This window comes from Micropterus salmoides, unplaced genomic scaffold (assembly GCF_014851395.1).
Source record: "Micropterus salmoides isolate LMB-PRFRI ecotype aquatic unplaced genomic scaffold, ASM1485139v1 Ms_hic_scaffold_22, whole genome shotgun sequence".
Lineage (NCBI taxonomy): Eukaryota > Metazoa > Chordata > Actinopteri > Centrarchiformes > Centrarchidae > Micropterus > Micropterus salmoides.
This window is the reverse complement of record NW_024041373.1, coordinates 16,456,164-16,483,051: the sequence shown is the minus strand read 5'-3', so window position 1 is coordinate 16,483,051 and position 26,888 is coordinate 16,456,164. Positions and strand designations below refer to the sequence as shown.

General features: G+C 39.7%; 5 protein-coding genes across 6 annotated transcripts; 3 read left to right on the top strand and 2 right to left on the bottom strand.

Annotated features, from left to right (window-relative positions):
* Nucleotides 1-563: 563 nt before the first annotated feature.
* Nucleotides 564-4,244, bottom strand: rps24 (ribosomal protein S24). Its single transcript, XM_038737860.1, has 5 exons — nt 4,154-4,244; nt 3,342-3,407; nt 3,028-3,237; nt 2,189-2,302; nt 564-657 (listed from the first exon to the last, which is right to left on the bottom strand). The coding sequence occupies exons 1-5, from the start codon at nt 4,154-4,156 to the stop codon at nt 655-657; spliced, it is 396 nt and encodes a 131-aa protein (XP_038593788.1). The 5' UTR covers nt 4,157-4,244; the 3' UTR covers nt 564-654.
* Nucleotides 4,245-7,458: 3,214 nt separating this feature from the next.
* Nucleotides 7,459-10,975, bottom strand: eif4ebp2 (eukaryotic translation initiation factor 4E binding protein 2). Its single transcript, XM_038737859.1, has 3 exons — nt 10,666-10,975; nt 9,833-10,012; nt 7,459-9,621 (listed from the first exon to the last, which is right to left on the bottom strand). The coding sequence occupies exons 1-3, from the start codon at nt 10,796-10,798 to the stop codon at nt 9,590-9,592; spliced, it is 345 nt and encodes a 114-aa protein (XP_038593787.1). The 5' UTR covers nt 10,799-10,975; the 3' UTR covers nt 7,459-9,589.
* A 985-nt stretch (nt 10,976-11,960) lies between these two features.
* ppa1b (inorganic pyrophosphatase 1b) lies at nt 11,961-17,178 on the top strand. 2 transcript variants are annotated; one of them, XM_038737858.1, is made up of 11 exons: nt 11,961-12,118; nt 13,272-13,336; nt 13,746-13,799; nt 14,099-14,218; nt 14,348-14,434; nt 14,600-14,726; nt 15,908-16,035; nt 16,282-16,367; nt 16,492-16,567; nt 16,682-16,721; nt 16,824-17,178. In XM_038737858.1, the coding sequence occupies exons 1-11, from the start codon at nt 12,058-12,060 to the stop codon at nt 16,850-16,852; spliced, it is 873 nt and encodes a 290-aa protein (XP_038593786.1). In that variant the 5' UTR covers nt 11,961-12,057; the 3' UTR covers nt 16,853-17,178. The 2 variants fall into 2 exon arrangements, with proteins under 2 accessions (XP_038593786.1, XP_038593785.1); XM_038737857.1 differs by having other exon boundaries at nt 16,821-17,178.
* Nucleotides 17,179-18,049: 871 nt separating this feature from the next.
* Nucleotides 18,050-22,431, top strand: sar1ab (secretion associated, Ras related GTPase 1Ab). The gene is made up of 7 exons (XM_038737856.1): nt 18,050-18,141; nt 19,266-19,336; nt 19,882-20,001; nt 20,100-20,165; nt 20,251-20,354; nt 20,450-20,581; nt 21,183-22,431. Exons 2-7 carry the CDS (start codon nt 19,279-19,281, stop codon nt 21,297-21,299), a joined length of 597 nt encoding a protein of 198 aa, XP_038593784.1. The 5' UTR covers nt 18,050-18,141; nt 19,266-19,278; the 3' UTR covers nt 21,300-22,431.
* A 499-nt stretch (nt 22,432-22,930) lies between these two features.
* On the top strand, nt 22,931-26,407 carry tysnd1 (trypsin like peroxisomal matrix peptidase 1). Its single transcript, XM_038737855.1, has 4 exons — nt 22,931-24,240; nt 25,162-25,292; nt 25,436-25,621; nt 25,814-26,407. The coding sequence occupies exons 1-4, from the start codon at nt 23,120-23,122 to the stop codon at nt 26,014-26,016; spliced, it is 1,641 nt and encodes a 546-aa protein (XP_038593783.1). The 5' UTR covers nt 22,931-23,119; the 3' UTR covers nt 26,017-26,407.
* Nucleotides 26,408-26,888: the final 481 nt, after the last annotated feature.

Genomic DNA, 26,888 nt, shown 5'->3' with positions numbered 1-26,888 from the left:
CTGCAACTAAATCTTAAAGAATTCAAATTATTAATTACATAATGATTAAGTGGTCAGCACGTTTTCAGGACTAAAAAAATATTTATCATCCCAGTAAGTCATTAAATTTGACATCAAGCCCAATCAATAGCACATCACTGAATGGCTGAACACCGATCAGTTATTTGGCTGCTTTGAAGTAATGTCATTGCAAAACCACTTGATGTCACTATCAATAAAGTTCAAGTTTGTGCAATTTCAATGAAATGAAACAAAACTACTTACAGCTAATTGTGTACTTTGTACTGGAATTGTATTGTTCCTTAGAAATGCAATATACCGATGTCAAAGCCATGTAAGCTGCCATTCAGCAGCCAACAAAAAGGTAAGTCGCCTTGAGCAGTGACTCCTGTCCGACTGCCAACTGTCTGGTGTAAACTCAAACAGGAACTCTTAGGACTTTTACAGAGACACCGTCACACCTTCCGACTTGTTTTACAGTCATGAGTCTACAAAGATATAAACTGAACTCAAAATATAGGCATCAGAAATTGATATTCAAAATAACACACCCAAGGACTAAATTTTTTTTTTTTTTCAATTTTTTCCAAAGTTTATTTGATGACAATATACAAGAACATCTTGAGCATGGAGACCAAGCCTGGCTGTCCGGGATCACTGTGGGGGAGATAAAATGAGAAATTTCATTTCTACAACAACAGAAACTTTCTGTGAGTACAAATTGAGACAACTGTTAACATAGTGTTTTAAGATGAGAAACAATGTTGTAGTCTGAGACTATGTAAAAGTTATGACTTGAGTAAGAACAAATTCCAGTCAAATTCACACATTGGCAGGCTTTTAGTTCAGATGCCTCACACTCAAACTTAAAACAACAAAAACAGATCCACATGCTACACTCAAGTTCTGCTTCTACCAACTAGAGAGCTGAAGCATTGTCAAAGCATTTGTGTCTGTTTAAATGTAAGCCAGAGTGGGCAAAGCCTAATGGATATGCCCATTTTAGCAGAGATAGTGGTGCAAACTAAGCACTGGGGTAGAAGGAAAAGCAGGGAGTTTGAAACAACTTGGAAGGGGAGTGGGGTCTCTAAAAGGAAAACTGCAGGGGAAAGTAGGATGTGACATGCTCATGGTCTATCAGCTTTTGATGTGCAACACAATGGCACACCATGCTTTTTCTGCTTCTATACCTGCACACTGACACTTCATTTCTGCAAAAGAAATCCATGTGAAGCAAAATCAAGAAGAGAAGATGGAACAAAACAATGTCAACATGTTGAAAAAAAGGAATAAAGACCTCTGAATGAAGCTGTTAACTGCACGGGTTATGTATCACATTTAGGACCAAGCCAATGAAAAACATGGTACGTGGGCGAACAGCTGTACTGTAGCTACAGATGCAACTGTATGGTATCAAACAGTCCAGCTGGCTTTTGTAATTAAGAGATCTATTCTAGGTGATGTTAGGCCATTGCTTGTTGCCATACTGGGTACAAGAGTATGCAGGGTTTCATTGAAGCAAAATTTAAACCAGGAGATTGATTTCACTTTATTCTTGTCTGTGTTTATACATTTATTTTTAACTTGTAAGTAACGTCGGAAATTAGGTCAAACTCTAATTTCACCAAGTTGTACTGGATTTGCAAAGTACGTTTCTTTATTGGCTGTAGGATCTCACTACACACTGTCATTAGGTTACCAAAACAGGGTCTAAGCACAAGGCAAGTATATCCAGTGGGTGAAATCATTTCATACTGGATGCATCATGTACATTCAGAGGGAAGAGCATTAAGGCTTTGGTTCTTTGATGGGTGGGTGAGGGTGTAATGGGAGGAGTTAGCTAGTATCTACCACTCCTGGATTATCTGCACACTATAGTTAGTCTACTTATGAACAACATTTACCTTCTACAGTTCCCGAAGAAAATTTGATAGGATTGGAAAGATGACAAAAGGAATTAAAACAGTAAGAGTAGTGAAAAACAAAGATTAGCAGGATTGGGAAAAGAATAGGTGTGCAATGAAAATCAAGAATCAGGTGCATTTAATTAAATGATGCCTGCCCTTACTTTTCTGCCGTCTTGGATTAGATAGGAAAGACAAAATAAATTCTGCAGTGCCAAGAGGAAACTACAAATGTAGTCAGTGACCATTTGTGTGGTACCAATTATATAAATCAGTCACAATACCTTTTTGCCAGCAGCGCCCACACTGGCCTTCTTGATGCCTCGTACTTTCTTCATTCTGTTCTTGCGTTCCTTGCGCTGTTTCCTTGAGGACTTCTTTTTCTCATAGAGACCATGCTAGGGAGCACAAATGAACAAGTGCTTAATTTTACCTCGTTATACTCCATAATTAGCAATCATAACCTGCTGATGTTAATGCTTTCACAGCGATCACACTTGTTTATTATTTGCAACAATTCATCTATATTGCGTCACAATGAGAGACTTGAGAAGGTTCCATGTCAAGCACTGAATGACATGCTTTAAAATGTGTTTATGGAATGATCAGCTTTAGAGCTTAATAAAATAGTTTAACTTCAACTGTGCACATGTCAACATTAAACAAAGATTAATTAAACGGTGAATAAGCTGTTCTCACATTATCCACCAGTGATGTCTGATGTAAATTAACTTGCATTTCATGGTTTTAACTTCTCATACCTTCACATCTTTCAATTGCACCTTTCATCCAACCTTTTTAACCGTCAGATGCTGCTCTGCAGCCTTCTGCAAACTACTTTACATGATGTACATGCACAAGGTGGTACACTCAGTAGCCAACAACCCTGAGGAGTTAAGAGTCTCTACATTAGCAGAGGTCTTCCAATCAATTTCCCATAACGCTGCATTACAGGTCCAGAAGATAAGACATTTCAGGTGCTTGCTGCTGCAGAATTTGGAAGATGGGCAAAAATGAATGTCTTCTGCTAATAAACACCACATTTAAAAAAAAAAAAAAAAAACTTTGAATAAAACTGAATAATAAAAGCATTCACGTAGACATAAAATGGTTCAAAACGTACTCTGGCCAGTCTGTGTTTGGGCTCATTCTTCTTAGCGTAGTCTAGGGAGTCGTACACCATGGCAAAGCCTGTTGTCTTGCCGCCACCAAACTGAGTCCTGAAGCCGAACACGAACACAACATCAGGGGTGGTCTTGTACATCTTGGCAAGTTTCTCCCTGATTTCAGTCTTGGGGACTGTGGCCTTGCCGGGATGCAGGACATCAACGACCTACACAGAGGACAGGCAGTGAATACGTACATGTCGGCTACAACAGAAAATCCAGCTTACAGTGACCAACATGTTGAACATGGCAGCGTGGTTTGAACCCTTACCATTTGCTTCCTCTGAAGCAGCCGGTTCGTCATGAACTTGCGGGTCCTGACTGTTACTGTGTCATTCTGAAAATTGGAGAGGAAAGATGCAGATTACCAGCCAACTTCTCAATAACTACTAAATTAGTCTGATACTCCAGGTCTCAACACTAAATGCAGAGATTCCAGCATTGTGATGCAGCTTACTTCACCAGGTACAACTACGTTCAGTCACAACATTATCAGTTAGCTTCTCAGCTCCTTTACTGGCTAAGATCGCCTGCTTACCTGGACACTTTAGATGATCCCAGGGCCTCAACAAAGCCTGTTTTCTTAACACCACTGTGCCAGTTCAGAAAGCCAGGTAGTACGACTGTAACTTCCCATGCTTGTTCACTTAAAATGAAGGCCTCGCTGTGGCTATCAGTGTAGTGTATGCTAACGTTAGCCGCTGGGAGCTAGGACTACACGTTCCTATATTGACTACTAATTTCAGTCTGAATATTATAGCGTGTATTTGGGCAGCGGTGTGAGGTTAGAGTGGTTATGCAGTGAATACAAATTAACGAAAACATAGAGTGGCAACTACAAAAGCCAACCCAGAACAGGTAAATACAGTGTGGGACTTGTAGCGTCCGCACAGACATCAGCCAGGATAGCATTTGGATGGTGCCGTTGAATTTCCTCTTATATCGTTTCGTAACACATAGATATTGATCTTTTACTATAACCCAGATATAAACGAACACTCAACGGGCATGAAATGTGTGACAATGGACGGATGGCCTCGATGTTCAACGGATTTTATTTGTAATTTTTGCCACAAGACTCACCATCTTGACGCCGGCCTCACTCAGGGACGTAGAAAAGGAGGAAGGACCAGCAGACAACCGGATTAATGCCTGCAGAAAATTGACTGGGCACGTAATCGTCTTGCCTGATGTAAAAACGTGAACAACATTTGAGAACTCTCCGAAATATTTTTGTTTTTGTGTCAGTAAATGTAATATATATCTCGCACATGATATAAACGCATCACAAATAAATCGGACCTATACCTTAGCGTATTTGGGCAAAGCCTAATGTTTTATTTTGCCAAAAAAAACCCATAACATTTTTTCCACAGATTAATAAAGCTTTGGAACTTTTAAGTAAAAACACAGACCGGGCGTTTATATGTGTAAATTGTAAAGTACTGCAGGTAAACATTTAGGAAAACACCACCTGCGGGTACTTTTTAGTCCACTAGACGTCAGTCATGCAACGTCTGTATATTAGCTGGGCCATTCAGAGGCAGCCAGATGACATGATGAATCACAGGAGTAATTATCAAGGAAGCTAATGATAATAATGAAATAAATGAACCACATTCAAGTTATTAAAAGGCACACAATAATTGTGTTTTGGACGTAGACATGTCCAGATACACCTGTTGGTAGGTAGGGCAGAGGGCCAAAACTTGCAGATGAGCCCCCACTGACTTGCATCTCTACCCCTCATCTACCATCCTCTGTACACTGTGTACGTACCCTGTTTCCTCCATCTTCCCATTATGTAGCCTACATTGCATGTGCAGAAGACTATACATGTCAGCTTCTTAATTTCTTAAAACCAACCAGTAGTGCAATACTTGATTAACACTACCTGGTTTTCAGTGTTTCAGTTAGTTTTGTGTTTCATTACAGTATACACACATTTATTTAGTAATATGCACCACATGAACACAGTATGTAAAGTCAAAATTTAGTTTTAAAACAGTTGATTTGGTACTTTAGTGGTGTAAATTCCCTTAAAATGTGCAATTAATCAAATTACTTTATAAATAGAACCTGAGATGTTTAAAGTCCCCTTGGAGTCTGGGGCCCAATGGCAGTTGCCTACTTTGCCCTGCTGAGAAACCAGGCTTGGATGTGCACACGAAGAAGAGGATGTTTAGAGTAATATGAAGTGTATTATCCACTGTTTAAAAAAATAAAATAAGGGAACACTTAATCTTCATCACAGTATAACCATCATGTCAATTAAACGATATCAATCTTTCCAGTTAGGAAGCATAAGCAATAGTAAATCTGTGTCACTTGTTTTGGTGTAAATGAAAGAATTTGCTGTACAGGTAGTCCAGCTCCTCCAGAATGGCACATCCATACATGCTGTCACAAGAAGGTTTGCTGTGTCTCCCGGCACAGTCTCAAGAGTGTGGAGGAGATACCAGGAGACGGACGAAGAGAGCTGGACTGGGCTGTTGAAGGGCATCAACCCACCAGCAGGACTGGTATCTGCTCCTTTGTGCCAGGAGGAACAGGTGGAGCACTGCCAGAGCCCTACAAAATGACCTCAAGCGGGTTACTGGTGTGTACGTTTCTGTCCAAATTGTCAGAAACTGACTCCATGAGAGTGGGATGAGGGCCCAAAGTCCTCCAGAGGGATCTGTACTCACACCCCGGCACCGTGCAGCTCAATTGGCATTTGCCAGAGGACACCAGAACTGGCCCCCATTCTCTTCACAGATGAGAGCAGGTTCACACTGAACACAGATGTGAAAGAGTCTTGAGATGCCATGGTGAACATTATGCTGCCTACAACATCATCCAACATGATGGGTTTGGCTGTGGGTCAGTCATGGTCTGGAGAGGCATATCCTTGGAGGGTCGCACAGACCTCCATGTGCTAGCTAACAGTACCCTGACTGCTGTTAGGTACCGGAATGAAATCCTTAAAGGCACTGTCAGACCATACGCTGGTGTAGTGGGCCCTGGGTTCTCCTGGCACAGGCTCATGTGGCCAGAGTGTGTAGGCAATTCCTGAATCACAAAGGCATCGATGCCTTTGTGTTCCCTAGACCTGAATCCAATTGAGAACCTCTGGGATGTTATGTATCAGCGCATTAGACGCTGTTTACTAGTGCCACAGACTGTGCAGGAGCTCATTACCCTGATCCAGGTCTGAGCATACCCAGACATTGTGAGAGTGCACACAGGCACGTGGGGGCCAAACACACTACTGAGTCATATTATCAGATGCAGTGATAGTCACGCAAGTTGGATCAGCCTGTTATTTAATATGCTTTTGTCAGATTTTCAGTGTGATTTTGAATACAGCCCTCAATCGGTTGGTGATTTTGGTTTCCACTGACTGTCGCTACGTCTCGTTTTTACATATTATACAAAGTGAAGATTTTGAGCTTTGAACTATCTCTTTCATGGAGACCTGATCACTTTGACAACAGACTGGACTGGAAGTGTAACACTGGCTCTGTACCAGGGACTGCCCCGGAGCCTCTCCAGTTAGTTGTGGAGAGAGGGATGTTGCACAAACATCTCAGAATTATGGATAACACTTCTCATCCTCTGAACTATTGGTCAGACAAAACAGTTTCTTCAGCCAGAAGTAATAAGGAGTAATTCCTGCCCTTTGCAAACAATGTCTCCCCTCTGGGCAGGGAGAGGAGACTTATTTCATCTGAATGACAATGGACAATTCACATTCTTCACTCATTTGAACAGACATAGTTGGAGAGACATATCTTTAGGCCTTTATGTATAGTAGTTTGAATGAATATAGTATTTGTAAAAAAGAAAAAAAAGAAGAACCTACCTCATAGCTACTTACTTGTGCAAGTATGTTTTGTAACTGTGATTTTATTTTATTTTATGTAAACTGCTACTACTGCAATTTCCCTTCATGGATGAATGAAGTACCTAAATCATATATAACTGGGTAACTTGTGAATTTCCCTGAAATCAATAAAGTCTTATTGATATATCAGAAGCATTTTTATTATCATATAAAAACATTTATATTTTGTTTTAAAAATAGGAATTTATAATATAGCTAGCAACTCAAGTTATCAAATAAATATAGCTTAGTAGAAGTAGCAGAAAATGGAAATACTCCAGTAAAAGTACAAATTTACACATTACGTGCTGCACTTGAGTAAATTTACTTCCACCACTGCTTATATTACTTTAGGGGTAGGCCATGTATACTCACCTAAACTATACTATAAAATCCATTTAATAATTTACATGCATTAATCTGCCCTTACTAAGTCACGATAAAGGATTTCCATCAGTTTTTTTCTCACTGTCAAAAGCAACTAAAACAACTACACAAAACAGAGACAATAAAACACATCTTATTTTCTTTGTTACAGAACTTTATTGATCTTGCAGCAACAGTGTCCACTGGCATTGGAATTTAATTTAAAATAAAGATTATTTAAAATCAGAACAGAAAGTTACAGTAAGTTTGTTTCAAATCTCCTTCAACCCACAATGTTAAGCCCTCGTTGTCAAACCAAACTGATTTGAAAGAAATCTGAATTGTGATGCTGTAATGTAGAGTTTTATCGCAAAAATGTGCAATGAAAATTGGTTTCAAGCAACCCCTCAATGTGTTTGTCACCAAACCTGGCCAGAATTAATTACAAAGCCAAACAGAAAAAAATCTAATCTTTGATAGACATAATTTTCAGCCATTCAGTGGTTCCAGTCATACAGAAAAATTATATTATGGTATGAATGAAAACCAGGAACTTCATGGTGATTTGTTTGCCAAGTTCGGAGCTGCTATTTGGACAGAGTACAACTAGCAGACAGAAGTAGGATTGTGGGGTCAAAACAAAACAAAACAAAACAAAACAAAACTAAGTGAGCATGTGGCACTCTTTTAATCACATCAGCATCTGAATTTCAGAATCCCAATATGACATGTACACAGTCACTTTCCAACTTCACAGCTGCTTGAGGAAGGAACTTGTGTAGAAAACCCCCCACATTTTCTCAACAAGTATTTGTTTGGCTTAATTTCTAAGTACAATGTTACCTGTTCAGTGTTACAGTGAAAAAATAAACATCTGTTGGAAAGTACAAATTGGTGACAAAAAACCTAGTTTTAGTTACTGCATCTGATGTCAAGTAAGGCATGGGCAGACATGACACATGGAAATAATAAGGTAATGTGTAATGTGGAGTAAGGACACTGGGGACAAATTTGTAGATTAAGGGGTTAGCATCCATCAAGCCTGATGCAAACAATGTCTTCTATTTCCTCGACACTTATAACAAATCCAAAGGCTTGACCGTGTTTAAACCAATACCCTCAATTCTAAGAAACTGTATTAAAAAATAAAATGCATATAAAACATCTGGATTTTTTCAAGTTTTTCAAAAATCTTCTTGTATTTCACCCCAAAAATTACAAATGGGGTCTTAACCACTTCCACATTAATCTAAATGTATATCCGGTATGGATATTCAAAAACACCCGACAGATGTCAGGATGGATCAAATTATGAAGAGAGAGCTCCTGCCAACACAACAAACCAAAGTAGCCATCAAATCTGGAGATATTACCTCTCTTGGCAGGAGAGAAATGCATAAATGGATTTATGGCAAAGGTAATGATAGTGATGAATCGAGTAGCTTGATATTGTTAATTCTGTACTGAAATTTATTCTAAAACAAAAAGCTTCTTTTCAATTTTTCAGATTTATATAATAGTGGGAAATACAATCATTTGATTACAAAAACAATGAAATCGCGGACTAAAATTCATTAAAAAAATGTTTTCCCCTGAAAATTGAAAACTCGTGCATGCTTATAACTAAAACTGGAAACTAAAATCTTGGAATGGCATGAAATCTTCACCCAATTGAAAAAAAAAAACAAAAACCACAGCATCCCTTTACTTACCATCACGGGAAACTAACAACCGATAATAGACTGTGGGGCTTTTCAAGTAGTTCCAAAAACCAAAAAGAAAAAAAAATTACTTAAATAAACGTGCTTACAAGGGTCTTCAAAACCAAAGACTGTGATGAATATCAAAGCTTTTGACTGATTCTAAGGCCCGTACTAAAAATGACCACTTCCTCCCCCAATTAACTTGGAATATTATCAGTTTTACAGTGTGCTCTGTTAAGGATCCTGACTCGCAGAAAGCTGTAAGATGAGCACTGCAATCTACTAATTGGACAATGTGTCTGGGAACATAATATTCAGGCCCGCTCCCTTGTGATTTTTGATTTGTACAGCGACTGGTCACCATGGAAATCTATATAAATAAGCCTAGTTTCCAGGGTTGGCCACACTGTACCTAGATGTATAAGATACTGAATCCCCATGGTTTACACACATTACAACCAGCAGCGAGACAGAGAGCTAAAGAAGATGGCTGCCATGAGGGCTCACAACATCGGTTTCTACAAGCCAAGCCACTGGCACGTGTGATGCCAGGTCATTTGCTTTTGCTGGTGTGGTTCCAGTCTGTTAGATGTCCATTTCAAATTGAGAATCATCACCTTGAAAACAAAACAAAAAAAAAAGACAGCAAGGTGTTGAGAGGCGTCTGGAACAAGCTGGGTAGTTTAATAATCATGGTGGTTATTAAGTTGAATTATTACATGACAGAGGGTGTGTTTGTCACATGTTTGAGGGGGATTAGTAACTATTCAAATAAAAAACACGTCCTATTATGTAAGCTGGTTACTCAATCCATATTGTAACTCTTACCGGTTGTGGGCTTGCCATCGTGGTTGTTGATGTGGTTGTTGGCTTCATTCTTCCGGTTCTCACTCAGGACATTTAGGCTAGTCACTCCAGGGATGATGGGCAGGTGAGCTGGGGGAGTCTGGGCAATGGGAGAATTGCGCCTATCCAGGAGGAACTTACGGTCATAGATGATCCGGGTTCCTGCAACAGGAAACACATATCAAGTTACAATCAGGACACTCTGGTTTATTTATCGTTCCCACATAAATCAGATTCACTGAGATTTTGACAAAAAAAACGGTGGAGCTAATAATAGTAATGATGGCTCTGTTATAGGAATTTCTGCAACACAATGCATCAGTTCATTTTATCAGTAACACACCTGGGTTATACAGGTGTCTGCTGTTAAAAAAGGCTGTTCTGCTCTAGTTTCACCATATGCTCTAGTTTCACCATATATTTTTTTCATCTGGTTATATATAGGCCTAATGTAGTATGGCCATGCTCATGATATATAACGTATGTAGTGTTTTTTGCTTCAAACTACTGGTTATCACATTCCTGTGTGCCATAGGTGGCAAACAAAACATGTTCACCTTCTTTAAATATAATAACGGTATTGGGTATAACGACGATGCATTCACCACAATATCTGCGCTGCAATCCAGCCGTTCGGGTCAGCAGCCCGAGAGCACAGGGGCGGGGCTAAGCTTTGTTTTTGTTTTGATCAGGATGAGAAAGCAGCCTAGGCCACGGTGACATGAACAGGTAGAGGTTTGCTGAGAGCACAAACACCGCCAATTATCCTCCATTTTCTTAAAGAATACGATAAAGCATACGGGCTATCCCCTTACCCCCGGGAGTGGTAGAGAATAAAGTGCCTCCAGGGGTGGTGCAATAGTCATGAGGTAGCTGCGTTGTGTCGTTGATCAACACCGTCCTGGTCGGGATGGCCCTGCTCTCGCTAAGCTGACGACTGGTCGACATTTTCAGCGCCAATTCGGTGACAAATCCAGCAGCTACAGAAAACTGGGATGTTTATTTCCCGACGGACGGTGGAAACCCGGGCCGTTCCCCACTCTCTTATATCTTCCCGAAAGCTTTCTTGTCTTTCCTTTCGTCCTCCCAGCCGTCAGCACCGTCCCCTCCCTCAGCAAGGCAGGAAGCACGACGGGCTGCGGGCGGATATGATGTCAGCCGTGCGGAGCATCAGCAAATGGTGCCATCCTACTTTTGAGACTTTGACAAATATATCTGTAGTTTATTTTCGTGTTTTCATGTCTTCACGCTGGTACATTCAGCATCGGTGTGCTGGCTTTACCCGAACCTGAAGCACACATATTTCATAACATCACAACTTCGCAAAAAAACTAATCGAAGGGAAATCAAAGGAACATTTAAATAAATTAAATATTCATGAAGGCTATATTTATACTGTCTGTGAGGTTCCCAAACTAACTAATGATAACTGTAACTGGAAAATCGTTGAAGTCTGGTCGGATGCTGCATTCGAGTGCTTCTCGTAATTTCTTCTACCGGTAAAAAGAGACAAAATCCAGTACGACTATGGCTGCTTGAGCAAGTTGACAACATTTCCAGATTAGCAATAAGGATAGAATTTACAAGATTTAGAATTTAAATTTGTAGGAACCTTTCCTTGTTTTATATATATATTTATATATATATATATATATCCCTGGCTGTATATAGCCTAAATAAAGACTTAAGGTAAGTTATGTTTCCACAAATCTTGTAAGTTTGAGGACAGTAAAGTTACATGTCTCCATTCTGTTTGACAGTGCCACATGAGCTGAGGCATTGTTCAGATCGCGCATGGCTCCATCTTTTTATTTTACTTAATACAAAAAATAGCATGCTTTGTTGTCATCAATATATAGTATCAAATTGTATCAATTAACTGCAATACTGTCAAAAAAACCAGCAATGTTTACTGAACACTGATAACCGCAGTACCAGATGACATCATGTGTCATATTACAACACTGATGTTGCTGTTCACCCATAGGCTTTGTCTTCGGTTGTCTTTTCATACACAATACAACATTTGCAAGCCGTCATGTTTGTGATGTCCTGTCATATTTCCGATAGCCCTTTAAAGGCATCAGTCTGAAAGGGCGCATGCGCCGTGCCGTGGCTCTATACGACCCACGACTCACCGAAGACGGCTCCTTCCGCCGCCATCCTCCATCCAAGAACCAATCGGCAACACAAACCTGCACGTGAACATGAGCTTCACAGTAGAGGAGAGGGGGAACCCGAACTCCCTGAGCTACCGCTTGTTCTTCAGTAAGTAGAAACCGAGCAGCGTAACAGTTTTGTCATTATTTATCCACAATCTATCCACAAACCCACACAGGCCAGCCGCGACTTCCCACGTGTCACTCCTCATTTATTGTTGATAGTTTGTTTCTTCATATTAGTAATAGTGTTGACATTTGTTCTTGCACTGGAAATTAACAAGCACGTCTCCACTTGTTCGGGTAGTCATAATGGCTCGGATCGAAGTGGGTAAAACTTGCGTCATGCAGTTAACGTTATGCCGGTTTTACAGGTCAGCACCGGTCCCAAGCAACATGATTTGGTTTCTGTTATGTCAAACCGTTGACCGTACACAATTATTCTTGCCTGAACTTTGTGAAAGGAAGTTGTTTATTTTCGGGAAATCTCGCAAGGTGCTCAAACACGTCATCCAGCATAAAATCATAAGCTTGGAGTCAGTGGGACAACGCCCTCTCTGATTGTTACACCTTAATAAACCCATTGATCGGACATGACCATTAATCTGTTGGACAAACTGCACAGACTGATTATAGATAATCCTAATTTAACATTTTTATAATTTCCTTTTTTGTTGTTAGGTTCAGTTTTTGTCTCAGATTTCAAGTCACTAGTCTAAATCATCACTATTTGATTTGACAATAGATGTGATCAACATACAGTAAAGTTACCAAAATGAAGACTTTTGGTGGTCTACAAACCAGGGTCATTACACAATAAATAGTATATGTGTAAAGTAAGCATGTGTGCTCTACTAGGTAGAAGTAACTGTAAGCAGTGGCCTGTGTGGCTAGGAGAAGTTGATAAGTGATTCAGGAAGCTTAACTTGCACAGACCTGCTCTATTTTGTGTGCTGTCCTAAATTGGACATTGAACCATAAATGGCCAGAGGCCATGAGAAATATATTGTTTCTCATCATTCTTGCTGTGCAGACAAAAATGCATCAACAGTAATCTTTTTTTTTGTCAAAGATCACAAAGCCAACTTATTGTCGCACCTTTAGCCAGAAGTGTAAGTAAGCAGTACAGGAAAACCTGTTCACTCTGTTGGCAGTCCACTGGACATGATGTAGGACACTCAGATGTTGACATAAGACAGATTAAAAAGCAGCTTGTATCTGTCTGCGTTATTCATACATTGTTAAATCTGACTGTGTTACAGAAAATACTGAAGGAAAGTACATCTCACCATTCCATGACATACCAATATTCGCTGATGAGGGTCAGGTAAGGTCAACCGTGCCCCGTTAAATATGTGTGTATCCTTTAAATCAGACAACTGTTTAAATGCCACCTGCAGGGCTGCTGTGAATGTATAGTTTTGTAGTTAACTACGTATATCAATTACAGACATCTGTTTAAAGCTGTGCTCTACAGAATAGCAAGGGCATAGTCTATTTGCGTAGGCAATGGCCTTTAGTCTTTATTTTCTCAGTGCAGTGTCAATATCTCTGGTGACTGCAGTGTTTTATCTATTATCTTTTCTGAAACAACTTTCTGTTTGCGGAACCAAAGCAATAGTGAAAGCCAGCATGTAGTGCATTATGTGTGTTCCAATTGTGCCATCTACAGTTGTGTCGATTACTGTTTCAGAATATATTTAAAGATAATTCTGACAGATTCTTGTCTCTTTTAGAACATCTTTCACATGGTTGTGGAAGTACCGAGATGGACAAATGCAAAGATGGAGGTACGAGGCTCAAAGAATCTTCCGCTGTCAAAGCTTGAATCAGAGTTTAGCAACTTTGGTTTCAGCTTGACTACAATTTATTTGTCAGTTCATCCAACAGGTTTTCATGAACCCATGGCTCATATAATAACTCCTGACCCATATTTAGAGTTACCTTTGTCATTATTTAAATATAAATAATGACAAGCTTATGTATATTGTAAATAATGTAAATATTTAAGATGACATTTTGAATTATATTATATTTTTTAGCACGAATGACGTCTTTTAAAAGTAACAGCAATACAATTTATTTTCAGATTGCTACAAAAGACCTCTTGAACCCAATAAAGCAAGATGTGAAGAAGGGCAAGTTGCGATATGTTGCCAATGTTTTCCCACATAAGGGCTACATATGGAACTATGGAGCCATTCCCCAGGTTAGTTTTTTTGTTGGAAAGATTTCCAAACTCTTCTGGTGTGAGACCAATCCTTGGAAATGTGCAACAGCAGATGTTTAGTGATTTTACCTAATTCAGCCTGCGTGCTTTTGTTTTGTGACGTTCCAGACGTGGGAAGATCCTGCACACAAAGATGGAGACACTGACTGCTGTGGTGACAACGACCCCATCGATGTCTGTGAAATCGGCAGTAAGGTACAACACTGGCTTATCGTTTTACAGCCTTGATATTCACCTTTAACGGTGTCATTAAGTGATCATCAGTTTTAATTGTTTGCTGTGTACATTCATTTAATGGAAAAATGACAACACTGCTGAGGACTGCAGAGAATGAACTGCAAACTGAAATGCCCTCTCTAGGTGTGTTCCCGTGGGGAGGTGATCAAAGTGAAGGTGCTCGGGATCCTGGCCATGATCGATGAGGGCGAGACTGATTGGAAAGTGATTGCAATCAACGTAGAGGACTCCGAAGCCAACGACTTGAATAGTAAGATGTTTTTCTCTGTCTGAGCCTGTTATCAGTATGGTTGGGTATTGTTTTAATTTTATCGATTCTGATGCTACTTATCGAATCTTGATTCTAATATTTTTTGGAAGGAAAAAACAACACCAAATATTTCAAGAACAAAAATAGCCTCTATTATTGTTTTTCTATGCTGTACCCATAGACTGTATATGTGGACGTAGTCATCGTGACGTTGGTTTGTGGACCGCTGTTTTGAAGCCTCGAGTTTGGCCGATAGGGCACCGCCATGTTGATTTTTTTTTTTGCAACCAGCGACTCCGGACGAGACCATATTTGGATGAGACGGTGGAGCCAACGGGCGTTTGTGGAGCTAGTTAGCTTGCTTAGCTAGTTGCATCTGTAATTCACGTTAACATTGTCATTTTAACCGTGGTGTTAATTTTGTCTGCGAACAACAGTCTTAAAACTAAATGTACTCACCAGGGAAAGTGAACAGCAAACTCCTAATGTGCTTTTTCAACTGTGCTGGTGAAATTTACACGGTGCGGTGGGTACGAGACACTCTGGTAACGACTAGTCAATCACAGATTTTCCCGCCCTGAAGTATACTCTGCTTTATGGTCTATTTTCCTCTAAATGGGACCATAATTTACTAAATGAACATCATGCTGTATTGAAGAAGACTTGAAACAGGCGATTGACACCATAAACTCATTAGGATAATAAAGCAGGGTTATTTTACCATTATTTCTAATGGAACTGGACTTCTTTTTGCATCCAGAAGAGTGGCCCCTTGCTGGACATTCGATAGAATGCAGGTTTAAGGGACTTCTGCGGTACACTCACATTATTATGCTACACCACGGGGTAGGCCTTATCATAGTTTACTATAGACTATAATGTTAGTTATTCTGTCAGCTGTTTCTGATGTGCCATGACTCAGGAGAAGGTCACAGAAGGCTAAAGTCCATAGATACTGCTGTGAATAAGCAGATATCAATAATGCATTTTACATACCTAAACGGTTTGAATTGTTGGCATATTGAGTAACAAATGACATGATGTTATGTCCCCTTACTAGATCCTGGCAGATAAGTGCAACAATTGGGAGTGCGACTTAAATATGCAGAAAGTTAGGATCCAATAAGCAGTATTGAAATGTCATCATTGCATCATTCACACTGAACTTTTGTTGTCCCTAGACATCAGTGACGTGCATCGCCTGAAACCTGGTTATCTGGAAGCCACAGTTGACTGGTTCAGGAGGTACAAAGTGCCAGATGGGAAACCAGAGAACCGGTTTGCTTTCAACGAGGAGTTCAAAGACAAGGTCTTCACCTACCATTGCTTAGACATCATTTTTAATGTGACATATGGTGTGAAATTCATTTTCAGCACTTTTTTCAAACAGTTAACTTGTTCTGCCATGACAAAGTAAGCTTTCAATGAAATGCAGTTTATACCCTTGTCAGACTTTGTGCAAAGCATTGAAAACCTGACTTTTTTGCTTGGACGTCATAGTTAATTGTAAAAAACGTACTTTCAGTTAAGCACTTACTGTTTTTTTGTGTTTCAGGACTTTGCCATTAAAATAATTAAGAGCACTCACAACTTCTGGAAAGCACTCATTTCCCAAAATACTAATGCTGGTGAACTGAACTGGTAAACACTGTTCTTACTGCTTTGATTACAGCTTAAATACAATCGCTTTTAGAACAAGTGTATGCATTTATGGCTTCTTGATATAAACTATGACTATAAATGACTGTCTCATCACGCAATACAGCAAAAACACGTGTGTCTCGGACGGTGACAGCCCTTTCTGCTGCTCAGCGGATGAGGCCAAAGCTGCTGTTGGTGAAGTAAGATTTAGTTCATTCCTTTTTGTAACATGAGGACATCTTAAATTTCAACACCAGGCCTCATTCCTTCATGATGATTATTTCATAACTGAGGTTACACTCTTTTTTTTTTAGACATGTCCTTGTGGAAAAGAAGAACCTATCCCCTTATCAGGTAACGTAGCAAAAAATGTTCCTGTAAATAATGTCCAGATTATTGAATTTCTGCTGAGCTTGATGTGATGTTAGATTGAATGTGTTTTTTCATTTTTAGTAGATAAATGGTTCTACTACGAGAAGAAGTAAACCACGAGCTGAATTGGAGCAGAGTGAAAGGCTCATCCCTCATAGGATACTTGAAGAAGGTTTTACATTAGGAACCAATGGGATGACAGGATGGGACATGGATGGTTGGGTCTGGGTTTGCTTTTTTTCCTGTAGATGGAAAGACATTGGTTAGAAACTGTATAGAAAGTACTCATGTCTTGAACAATGAATTTTCACTTCTTTAACAATGATCTCGTTGGATATGTGCTATCATGAACAAAGTACGGGTGCTTTTCCTTGTAGATACTTGTGCCCTGTATGAGACTCTGATCTGCTTTAATAAAGCCTCTCGGGTAAACTGGTCATCAATGTGTGATATTTATTTATTTATTTTAAAATTTCTTCCCACAAGCGCTGGAAAATGAGCTAACTGCACAACACTTGTCTGGAATTTGTTCTAAATTAGGGGCAGAGCACTTTCTCAGTTGCTGCCATGACTCACAAGTTTAATGAGTAGAGTTAGTGTGAGAGTTGCTTCATCTTTGCAAGCACTGTTGTGGGCTGAAGTTCTCGATATTGTTATAACGCTCCCACCTAATGTTCAATACCCTGCATAACATTTTTTTTTGCAATTAAATGTGTATACATTTTGTACGTTTGTGTCACATGAAGATGATGTGCTTGAGGTCATTCCTTTGGCTTAAATGTTGATGTCATAAATTTACTATCAGGCCTGTGAGCCTCCTTTTTTTTCTTTGTCATAACAATAGTGGAAAACACTAAAAATGTGAAAGTGTAGATATATACACAAAAAATAAGAAGGATAAAGAAAAAACTGAAAAACATTAATTGTAATTTTAAATTTAATTGTGTAGGTACTCTTGTGTTTAAGAGTTTGTAGCAAAAGTGAAGTTTAAAAGGGAAATAGTACACATAGGTAAATCGACATAAAATCTACCAAACGGGTCCTTACATTCAAAATACATTATGACGTGTTTAACAGGGCTGTACGCTGTGCTTATGTTACATACTGTAGAGAAAAATAATACTTTTCTTGAACGATTCATTTTCACTCATAACTAGAAATTGTAGTATGTGTTAATATTGAGGGAAACATACAATCTCCCCAGACAACAACTGCCTGATTATAGTATAGTTTGTTTTTTTGATGATAAAAAAGTTAGTGTACCTCTGCCGCTTTTATTAGCAATCGTAGTGACGTATTTCCGGTTAACTGTCAAACTTGTGTGCCTCACGTCAGACGCGGGACGGGACAGGCTTGGACGATAAACCGACGGACGGGCAGTTCATATATTTGTCAGACCAAGGTAATACCCCAAATTATATATTAAGTTTACTTTGTTCCAGTTTCCACATGCCCATTTAATTCCTGTTCTGTTTAATTCTGTTTGTTGAACTGCTTTCCAGACATGATAAAGTTACCGATTTAGTTTATTTTGTCATTCCGGACCTCTGCGCGCTCATGTTGTTTACTAAATGTATCGTTGTTTACTCTATGACAGCTGATGTCGTTATACTGTACATATGAGCCGAACTGTGGCAGCAATCGTGAAATCACTGGAACAATCGTTTGCGAGGAGCTCAGTCATGAGTTTAGTGGCATGTCGTGTTTTATAGTGTTATTCGTGTGCATTTGTTTTGGAATAGCGTTTTGAGATTTGCATGAAAACCTGCTGCTGCCATGATATTTTTGTGGGTTAACTCGAAACACATGGCCTGCTGTGTTCTATTATTTAATCCATAGATTTAGGAATTAAATGCTATACTTTATAAAATGTGTTTGGTGTTCACCACTGACCAGCAGAAATATTGTATGTAATCAACAATTGGGTAATTTCGAGAAGCCTTAGTCATTGAAGGCCTCACTAATCATTGCAACCAGCACATCAAGTCCCACAGAGAGGAACAGGTGTGTGTTTATGTGTGTGTATGTGTGTGTGTGAGAGAGAGAGAGGGAAGCAGGGGGTGCCTGCTGAGATCAAGTGTCCTTGCCACAAAGTGTCATATAAATAGTCAGAGGAAGATCAGTGTGGCTTAGTGAGACAACTCTCAGAAAAAAAAATAACATCTAAAAATCATTTAAAGCCTATTTGTTGCTTAGTTTGCCCTCCTTTCCTTTCATACGTTAAAGCTTGTGTGATTACACAGAGCTTACACATACCAGCAGAGTAATCCAGGGTCTGAAATAATGATTAGCAATGAGCTTCGGTGCTAGATTCTGTAATGCAACCATGCCCTTCAATAGTACATTCAGTTTTAAACTTATTTGTCTTTATTTGCCAATATATGCTGTGTTGTTATGTGTTTCATTTACTCATGTCTGCCTATGATGGGAGAGGGGGCTTGACAGCAATTTGAACTTAAGCTATTCATTGAGAGATACTTTATTTGAGTACTTTGTTGTGCTCTTGTTATATTTTCTGTATTACAGGCAGTGAAGAGAAATGTCTTTTATATTTGACTGGATCTACAGGAGCTTCAGCAGTGTCTTACAACTACTAGGTAACGTTTTCTACATAACTATCAACAATAGTGTCCAACCTTAACCACCACAACGTTTCTATACAAAATGAATTGCTATTTTAGATAACAAGACATCAATTCTCAAATCGTCATAACGGCATTGTGCTTTTTGACTACCAATTCCTAAAAATGCCTAAAAATGCCTAAAATGACAAACACAAATTAAAATGGCTGTAGCTCATGAAACATACCCACTGTATGCATGAATAAGGTATTGCCAGAAATTAAACTTCCCAGAGTTTCATGCAAAAGTGTATCATTATTTATTATTCTATTATATCAGAGCAGCACTTCCTTGAAATGATAAAAAGTTTTTTCAGTCTGAATTACTGTTCCTTTCACCAATTCCAGCCCAAATACTCAGAGTTGTACAGATTTTCTTGAATGGCATTCCTGAATATGACAAAACTCCCCTTCCTCTTGCTAATCATCATCTTCAGGACCTGAGATAGAAAACATTGTACAAGAAGTTTATAGTGAGTTTATATTAAATTCAAATCCATCTGTTTGCTTTTTATGATCAGGGTTGTACAAGAAGACTGGCAAGCTAGTGTTCCTTGGACTTGACAATTCTGGAAAAACAACACTCCTGCACATGCTGAGAGATGACAGGCTGGGACAGCACGTGCCGACGCTACATCCAAGTACATCCGGCAGTTTGACATGTTGTCAGTTCAGCAGTCAGCCTTGTGTTTCTTGCATTATCACTTATCTAAAATCAATGCTTCCCCTCTGTCCTCAGCATCTGAGGAGTTGACCATAGCTGGAATGACCTTTACGACGTTTGACCTCGGGGGTCACGTACAAGGTGGGAATAAGGAAAATGCTGCTTGGTGCACTGGCAGCTACCACATGTGTGTTTCATATATATTAAAATTGTGTTGCTCTCACAGCACGAAGGATCTGGAAGAACTACCTCCCAGCCATAAATGGTATAGTCTACCTGGTGGATTGCGCTGATCATGAGCGACTAGCAGAGGCTAAAATTGAACTGGATGTAAGTTAATTATATTGATTTCACTTATATGTAGACACACAACACAGTTGGTTATAGCTTTCACTGATAAGAATAGTCTCTTTTCCTGTCTGCAGGCCCTGTTAACAGATGAAACCATCTCAAATGTCCCAGTTCTCATTCTGGGGAACAAGATAGACCGCCCAGAGGCCATCAGTGAGGACGGCCTCAGAGGAATGTTTGGTCTTCATGGACTAACAACTGGAAAGGTAATGAACACGTGGAATTAAAAGGATGTATTTAGAAGTTAAAGATTATCATTTTTAATTATTTGTACATTATTAGGCCAGACCTACCTACCTTTCAGTACAGAAGGAATTTATTGCAGGTTATTGCATCCACTAATGCTTTGAGTTTGACTTTGGGTTGCTTGACTTTTTAATACAAATCAGACTTCCCAAGGGCAACTGCACAACTGTGCTTAGAACAGCATGGCTCTTAAATACAGTGGCAGTAGGGGGCAATATGCTGTTGAGTAGCATTTGGCACATCACATGTCTCATGCAAATTTTTCATTGTTAGTGTAAATCTTGTTAACTACCTGCTGTTTCTTGGCCAAAAAGAAGAAAACAGGAAGAGACAAAAAAAGAGAGTGAAAGGAAGCAGGATGGAATAGTAAGCTATTTGGAAGGTCAGATTACAGCTCTACATATATCACACTAAGCCCACCCTCTGTTGTTCAACATGCAGAAAAGTTACAGGTTTAAGATACTAATCGTACATGTTCAATGTCCATAGTAAAGGATGTTGAAATGTTTGGGGTTGTGAATTCAAATGTGCTTTTGGATGCGTGTTTTTGTTTCTTTGCAGGGCAAAGTGTCGCTGAAGGAGCTGAATTTGAGGCCAATGGAGGTTTTCATGTGTAGCGTGCTGAAGAGACAAGGATATGGAGAAGGTTTCCGCTGGCTCTCGCAGTATATTGACTGATTCGTGTTCTTTAAGTAACTCAGATTTACCATGCTGCCTGTGCACACGAACATATGTTCCACACAAAACTACCTGCCTTAGAGAGATATTGGAGGTAATTTACCACATTTAGGACTCTGTTTGTGCCAGTAGGAAATGTGTTTTGACTAGTGATTTGTGTTAAATACCCCATGTTTTTCATGTGTTCAAAGAAACCTTTATGTCAATCATATCACAGCAAGTCAAAGATAAAGTTATGAATCATCAGTCTGTATTATTCAGACTGAGTGTGGAGAATAATCTTCATGGTGTAGTTTCTACCTTAACGTAAATCCTTTAGAGAATTCTGTCTGCCATATAGAACATGTCAGTGCTGTGAACCAGTTTCTGACCTGAGTTTATTTTTAGCTGCTGGTGTAGACTTACAGTGAAGGTCAATTTAGTTAACATTTTGTGCTCGGAGTTACTCTTCCTTGATTGAGGAAAAACCTTTGTTGGCACAGATAAAACATTATATCTTTATTTTGAGATTTGGTGTCATATTTGCTAATGAGAAAAGTGTTAATACAGTTGCTTACAACATCTAAGGATACTGACAGTTCTGCAGATTGCATGTTTGTTTTTTGTTTTTGTTTTTTTATCATTGAAGGTTTTACCACTACAGGCCAATCATATGAATGTGACCACAAGTGCATTAGCTGACATTTTGCTGTGAGTGGCTTTATTTAATATGGCAGAACACTGTTTAATAATTTCAGCATTATGTGAACTGCATAAGCACAGCCAGGTGATGTAACAAACTTGTCCAGAGTGAGGATGCCAAACTACCTGTTTTTTTCTTGATGGTTAATTGCTGTGAAATTACTTGAGTACTTTGTGATTAGTGGCTGCTCACAACATGCAGTGATACTATGAGAGTGCTTGGGTGGTGCTTAAAAATAGGGTATGTAAAAGATAGGCATGGAATTACCTCCTAGTGCAATACTATACATTATCTTGTATATAACCTGTTATTTATATTTTGCAATAAAATGTGGCTTGCCTTATGTTACATAGAGAGCTCTGAAGTAATGTATCTGTGACAAAGGTAGGTCATATTGTTATTAAACACGTGTGAAGTTTGAGCATAATAAATGTTTGACAATCCTTTAAATCTTTCTTGTCTGACTCATTATTTCACTTTAAATGGACAAAGGTTTGATAAAACCAATTGTAAATTTTATTAAACCATACTATTATACTGTTATTACTACAATAAAATATAATTATTATCAATAGATAAGGTCATATAAGTTTTAGAATGATAATGTGTTATTCCAAATGTAATAAAATGCTTAAAATGTAGGCTACTAAGCTGATACTGAAAATAATTTCTTAAACATTTAACCCAGTTAAAAACCTTTTTCAAACAAAAAGTTATGTATTATTTATTTTGCATTATAATGTAACATTCATACATGTCCATAGAATAACCATTACAAAAAATGGGTTGCTAACAAAAAACAAAAAAAGCCCCGTATGAAGTCTGTAAAGCCGGACAGCAAAAGTCCCCCTCCTTGTTTCCTATTGGCTCGGATGTGTCCTTGTTTGTATTCTGACCAATCACATAAATCGGTACATATGTTTTTTTTCTCGTGGTCCAATGAGGCTCAACCAGGAAGCAAGAAAACAGAATTACGTTACTAAACGCGAATGTGAAGATTCGTCAAATTAGTTTCGTCAGTCTGCTCTACCTGCCCAGTATGGGGGGTTATTTTATTGTCTACCTACTTGCCTGTAGCTGATTTTAATGTGCTGCTTTTCAACGGGTTTCCAGTGTCTTCAAGTTGCTAAACTCTTTTATGGACATATGGGCAAAGGGCTGCATTGCTAACAGCATGGAGGTAAAGGAGGTCGAGGGCTGTTGTTGTGTAGTCAAAGTGTCAGAGGCTTTTTCAGCAAAGAAACCCCTGAGCTGCAGCGGAGTTATCGTCCATTCTCAGACTGGAACAGTTATATGCACCGGCGTCCCGTTTTCCCGTTTTATTACCGACAAAGAGCCCCTCTCCACAGACCACAGGTACCTGTCACCCCGCAGCTTCGGTGAAAAACTGAAAATCCGCGTCAGCTTTTCTACTGAGCGAGATTTGGACACCGACCAGCCCGCACGGGGAGAAGCATTCTCACCCACCAGAAGTAAAACAACACGGCAAAGGGAAGTTGCAGCCGAGTTGCTGATGCTGGTGAACTGCCTGGAGTTCAAACAGGCTTTCCAAGCAGTTTTCCAGAAGGATGACCAGTGGCGTTTCCATGATGATGAAGAAGATGAGGAGCTGATCAGAGATACCCAGTTCCTTAGCTGGTTCGCTGTACTCAAGGCAGAATGTGTGCCGGTAAAGGGCAGTCCAAATTTAGGGACTATACTCTGGCAGAGCAGCTCATCTCTCCAAAAAGGCTGCCCTGTTGTTGCATGTGGCTCACCTTTCGGCTCCCTCTGCTTAGATCTCTTCATCAGCACCCTCAGCAGAGGTATCATCAGTAACCTCGCTGGGGAGGACAACGCTGTCATCCTCACAGATGCCCGGTGCTTGCCCGGCACAGAGGGGGGAGGTTTGTTTGTGGTGAAAGGCGCAGACAGTGTGTGTCTCACTGGACTGATCGTGTCTCCATTTGGTTGGAAGGCGAATGAGTGGATAGGCCTCACTCTAGTCTGCTCCGTTCACCTGATCTTCAGGAACATCATCCACTGCGTGAGCTTTCAAGATCCACTCCGAGATGTTTGGCTCCATCCGGGAGAGGCAGGCCTCCACATGTCCACCGCAGCCCACGAGTCAAACGCTGTTAAATACCCCACTGTGTGCCTTGTGGACAGTGGACAGTTCTGGGGCTCAGGGGTTGTTGTCACCTCTCAGCTGGTTGTGACCTGCCGGCACGTTGTCAACGGGAAGTCGACAGTCACCCTGAAGTTCCATCACAGGGACAGGTGACAGCACATTGATTGTCTTGTGTGGGCTGTCAAGTACTCTCCTTGACAGGGATTTAATGAAAAAAATCATCCAAAAACACATTAAAACATGTTTAATAGACTCTTCACGCCAAATCGTTTTAATGTTTATAGCAGGAAAAGCACAGGTGGAACTAAAAACATTAACAATGGCTTTGTTAGATTTCAGTGTCCCTGTGAACTTGAAAACTGGACCCTCTTAACACCTGAATGGAATACAGCTGTCATTATTGTTATTAGTTACGCCTGTGTTTTTCCCACTACGACATGTCATTTGCCATTTACTGCTTTCCAAAGTCACAAAAATCCACAGACGCCATGATTCGCATTAGATAGTTTGCGGGTGTATTAAGGTGGACAGTAGCGCTCAATGAAACATTTTATCACAAGGCTGGTGGCTTGTCATGAGTAACATGTTTCATTACTGTATGTTTCCAAGGAGGCACTACCAACCGAAGGTCACTGAGGAAAGTGTATTTGTGTGAGATGACAGCTCCGGACCTCGGTAAAACATAGTGAAACTGGTAGTCCAGGTGATTGGATTACCTGTTTTATTATGTTTTGGGTTAGCTGTTCCTCTAACTTCTTTACAGTCACACCCTTAATTTAACTGATTTTGCCTGACTTGACCTTGTTATGTGTGTGTGTTCTGGGCTTGATTGACATCCCCTTCGATCTCCTGTAAGTTTTGTTGCACCTGTTAGGACCAAGGACCGGTCACATCAGAAAGTGTCATACCAAAATGTGTGGTTTAATTAGCTGGAATAATTTTAAAAAGTCTACATGGGTTCAGGGCCTTTAAGCGAGCTGTGATGTTTCTGATCAGTGTGTGCTGACGTGGCACAAACAGTACAGAATATGTAATGTTTGCTGTATGTTTTGGCGATGTCCGTTTCACAGAGTCCATGATATTGTGGGTGATGTGCTGTTTTCCACTAAAGCATCTTCACCCTATGATTTGGCTTTGGTCCAGCTGAGTGACTCCACTACCGAGGCTGTGGTCCCCCGAATGGCTCAGAGTTTCAATCCAGGTTTGATTTCAGTCTTGTTTAGTGGAAACAATAGGATTGTTTTTTTTAGAGTAACATCTTGCATTTGCCAGAGGAGATCTCTGAGATGTGTTTCTTTACACTAATGAAACTGTTATAAAACCGCTTGGTTTCTCTGCCTACAGGTGATTCTGTAGTTGTGGTGGGGTATGGGGGGTTGGGTCTGCGCTGTGGTCCGTCCCTGACCTGTGGTGTCCTCTCTAAAGCCATTTGCTTGAATGACCAGCCTGTCATGCTTCAGACCACCTGTGCAGTACAAGCAGGGAGCAGCGGGGGTGCTGTGGTGCAGAAACACTCGGGAGAGCTGCTGGGTAAGAAACCCTGCAACTACAAAACCATGTACTCCGTTTGATCAGTGGGGGGCACATGATGACCACAGAAAACCTCGCTCTAACAAGACACCACATGTGTAGAGGAAAGGCAACTATACACATCAGGTTGCTTTTTCTGCTGTGCTGTATTTGCAATTTTTGACCGCATAACAATAATTTGCTGTTTTGCAGGTATCGTGTCCAGCAACACAAGGGACTTGGCTGCCAAGGTGACTTACCCGCACCTCAACTTTTGCATCCCAGTGACTATTTTCCAGAGATTGCTGCAGCACTTTCACCAGACAAAGGATGTTGATGTGTTCAGGGTGTTGGACACCACAGAAGAAGAAGTCATAAGGGTGTGGAGGCTACAAGGTGCTCAAAGCAAACTGTAAGGACCCCTGCACCTTGAGATATGGTATAGAAAATGGTTGGATGGTTTTATTTTAGATCATTTTAATTTATAGATAATCAAATTGAAATGTGTGATTTTGTTTCTTTTTACAAAACTGGTATTTTCAAATATAGTTTAATACTGCAATACCACAGAGACAGGCACAAAGTCACAGATATGAGGGAATGCAAACAAAACAAGAATCATTCATTCTTAATGTTGATACCCAGAGTCATGCAGTAAACAATGTGAAATATTTATAGAAGACCATGTTAACAGCTGAGTTAAATTTACTTTAATATCTGTTGAGATTGTTTTATTGTACTGTAATGTACAGTGAGGTAATTAAATAAAATTAATAAAATAACTAATAAAATAGTTTATTCTGGTGACATGTCAGTGTATGCTATGGTTTATTTCTGAACACAATCATCACGCATAATGAGGAACATAAATGGAACTGGAAGGCTGAAGTTAGTATTAATCATATTTGTCCCTATGTAAAGCCATAAAGCATCAGATGAAATTATGGCAGAAAAAAGTATGTGAGGTTTCATATTTAACATCTAAACCATCTAAACTTCATTATTTTACAGTTGCATCATCAAGAAAAAAAAGAGTCTACTTTTCTTGGAATCATGTGCTAGGTTTTACACCTGGTTCTGTTATATATGGCTTGTTTTCACCAAGCAAGAGGATATTCAGCATAATAGGCTGACAGGTTGCTGAAAATGATTGGTCCCTTTGGGTAGCCAGAAGACTTGCTGTCGGTATCAGGTATTCAGACATCTGTTGGCAGGCATACCCACTCACAGCTAACACATTTAAGGTTTCACCCACTGGGACATTACTGGTACTGATTTCCATTATCAC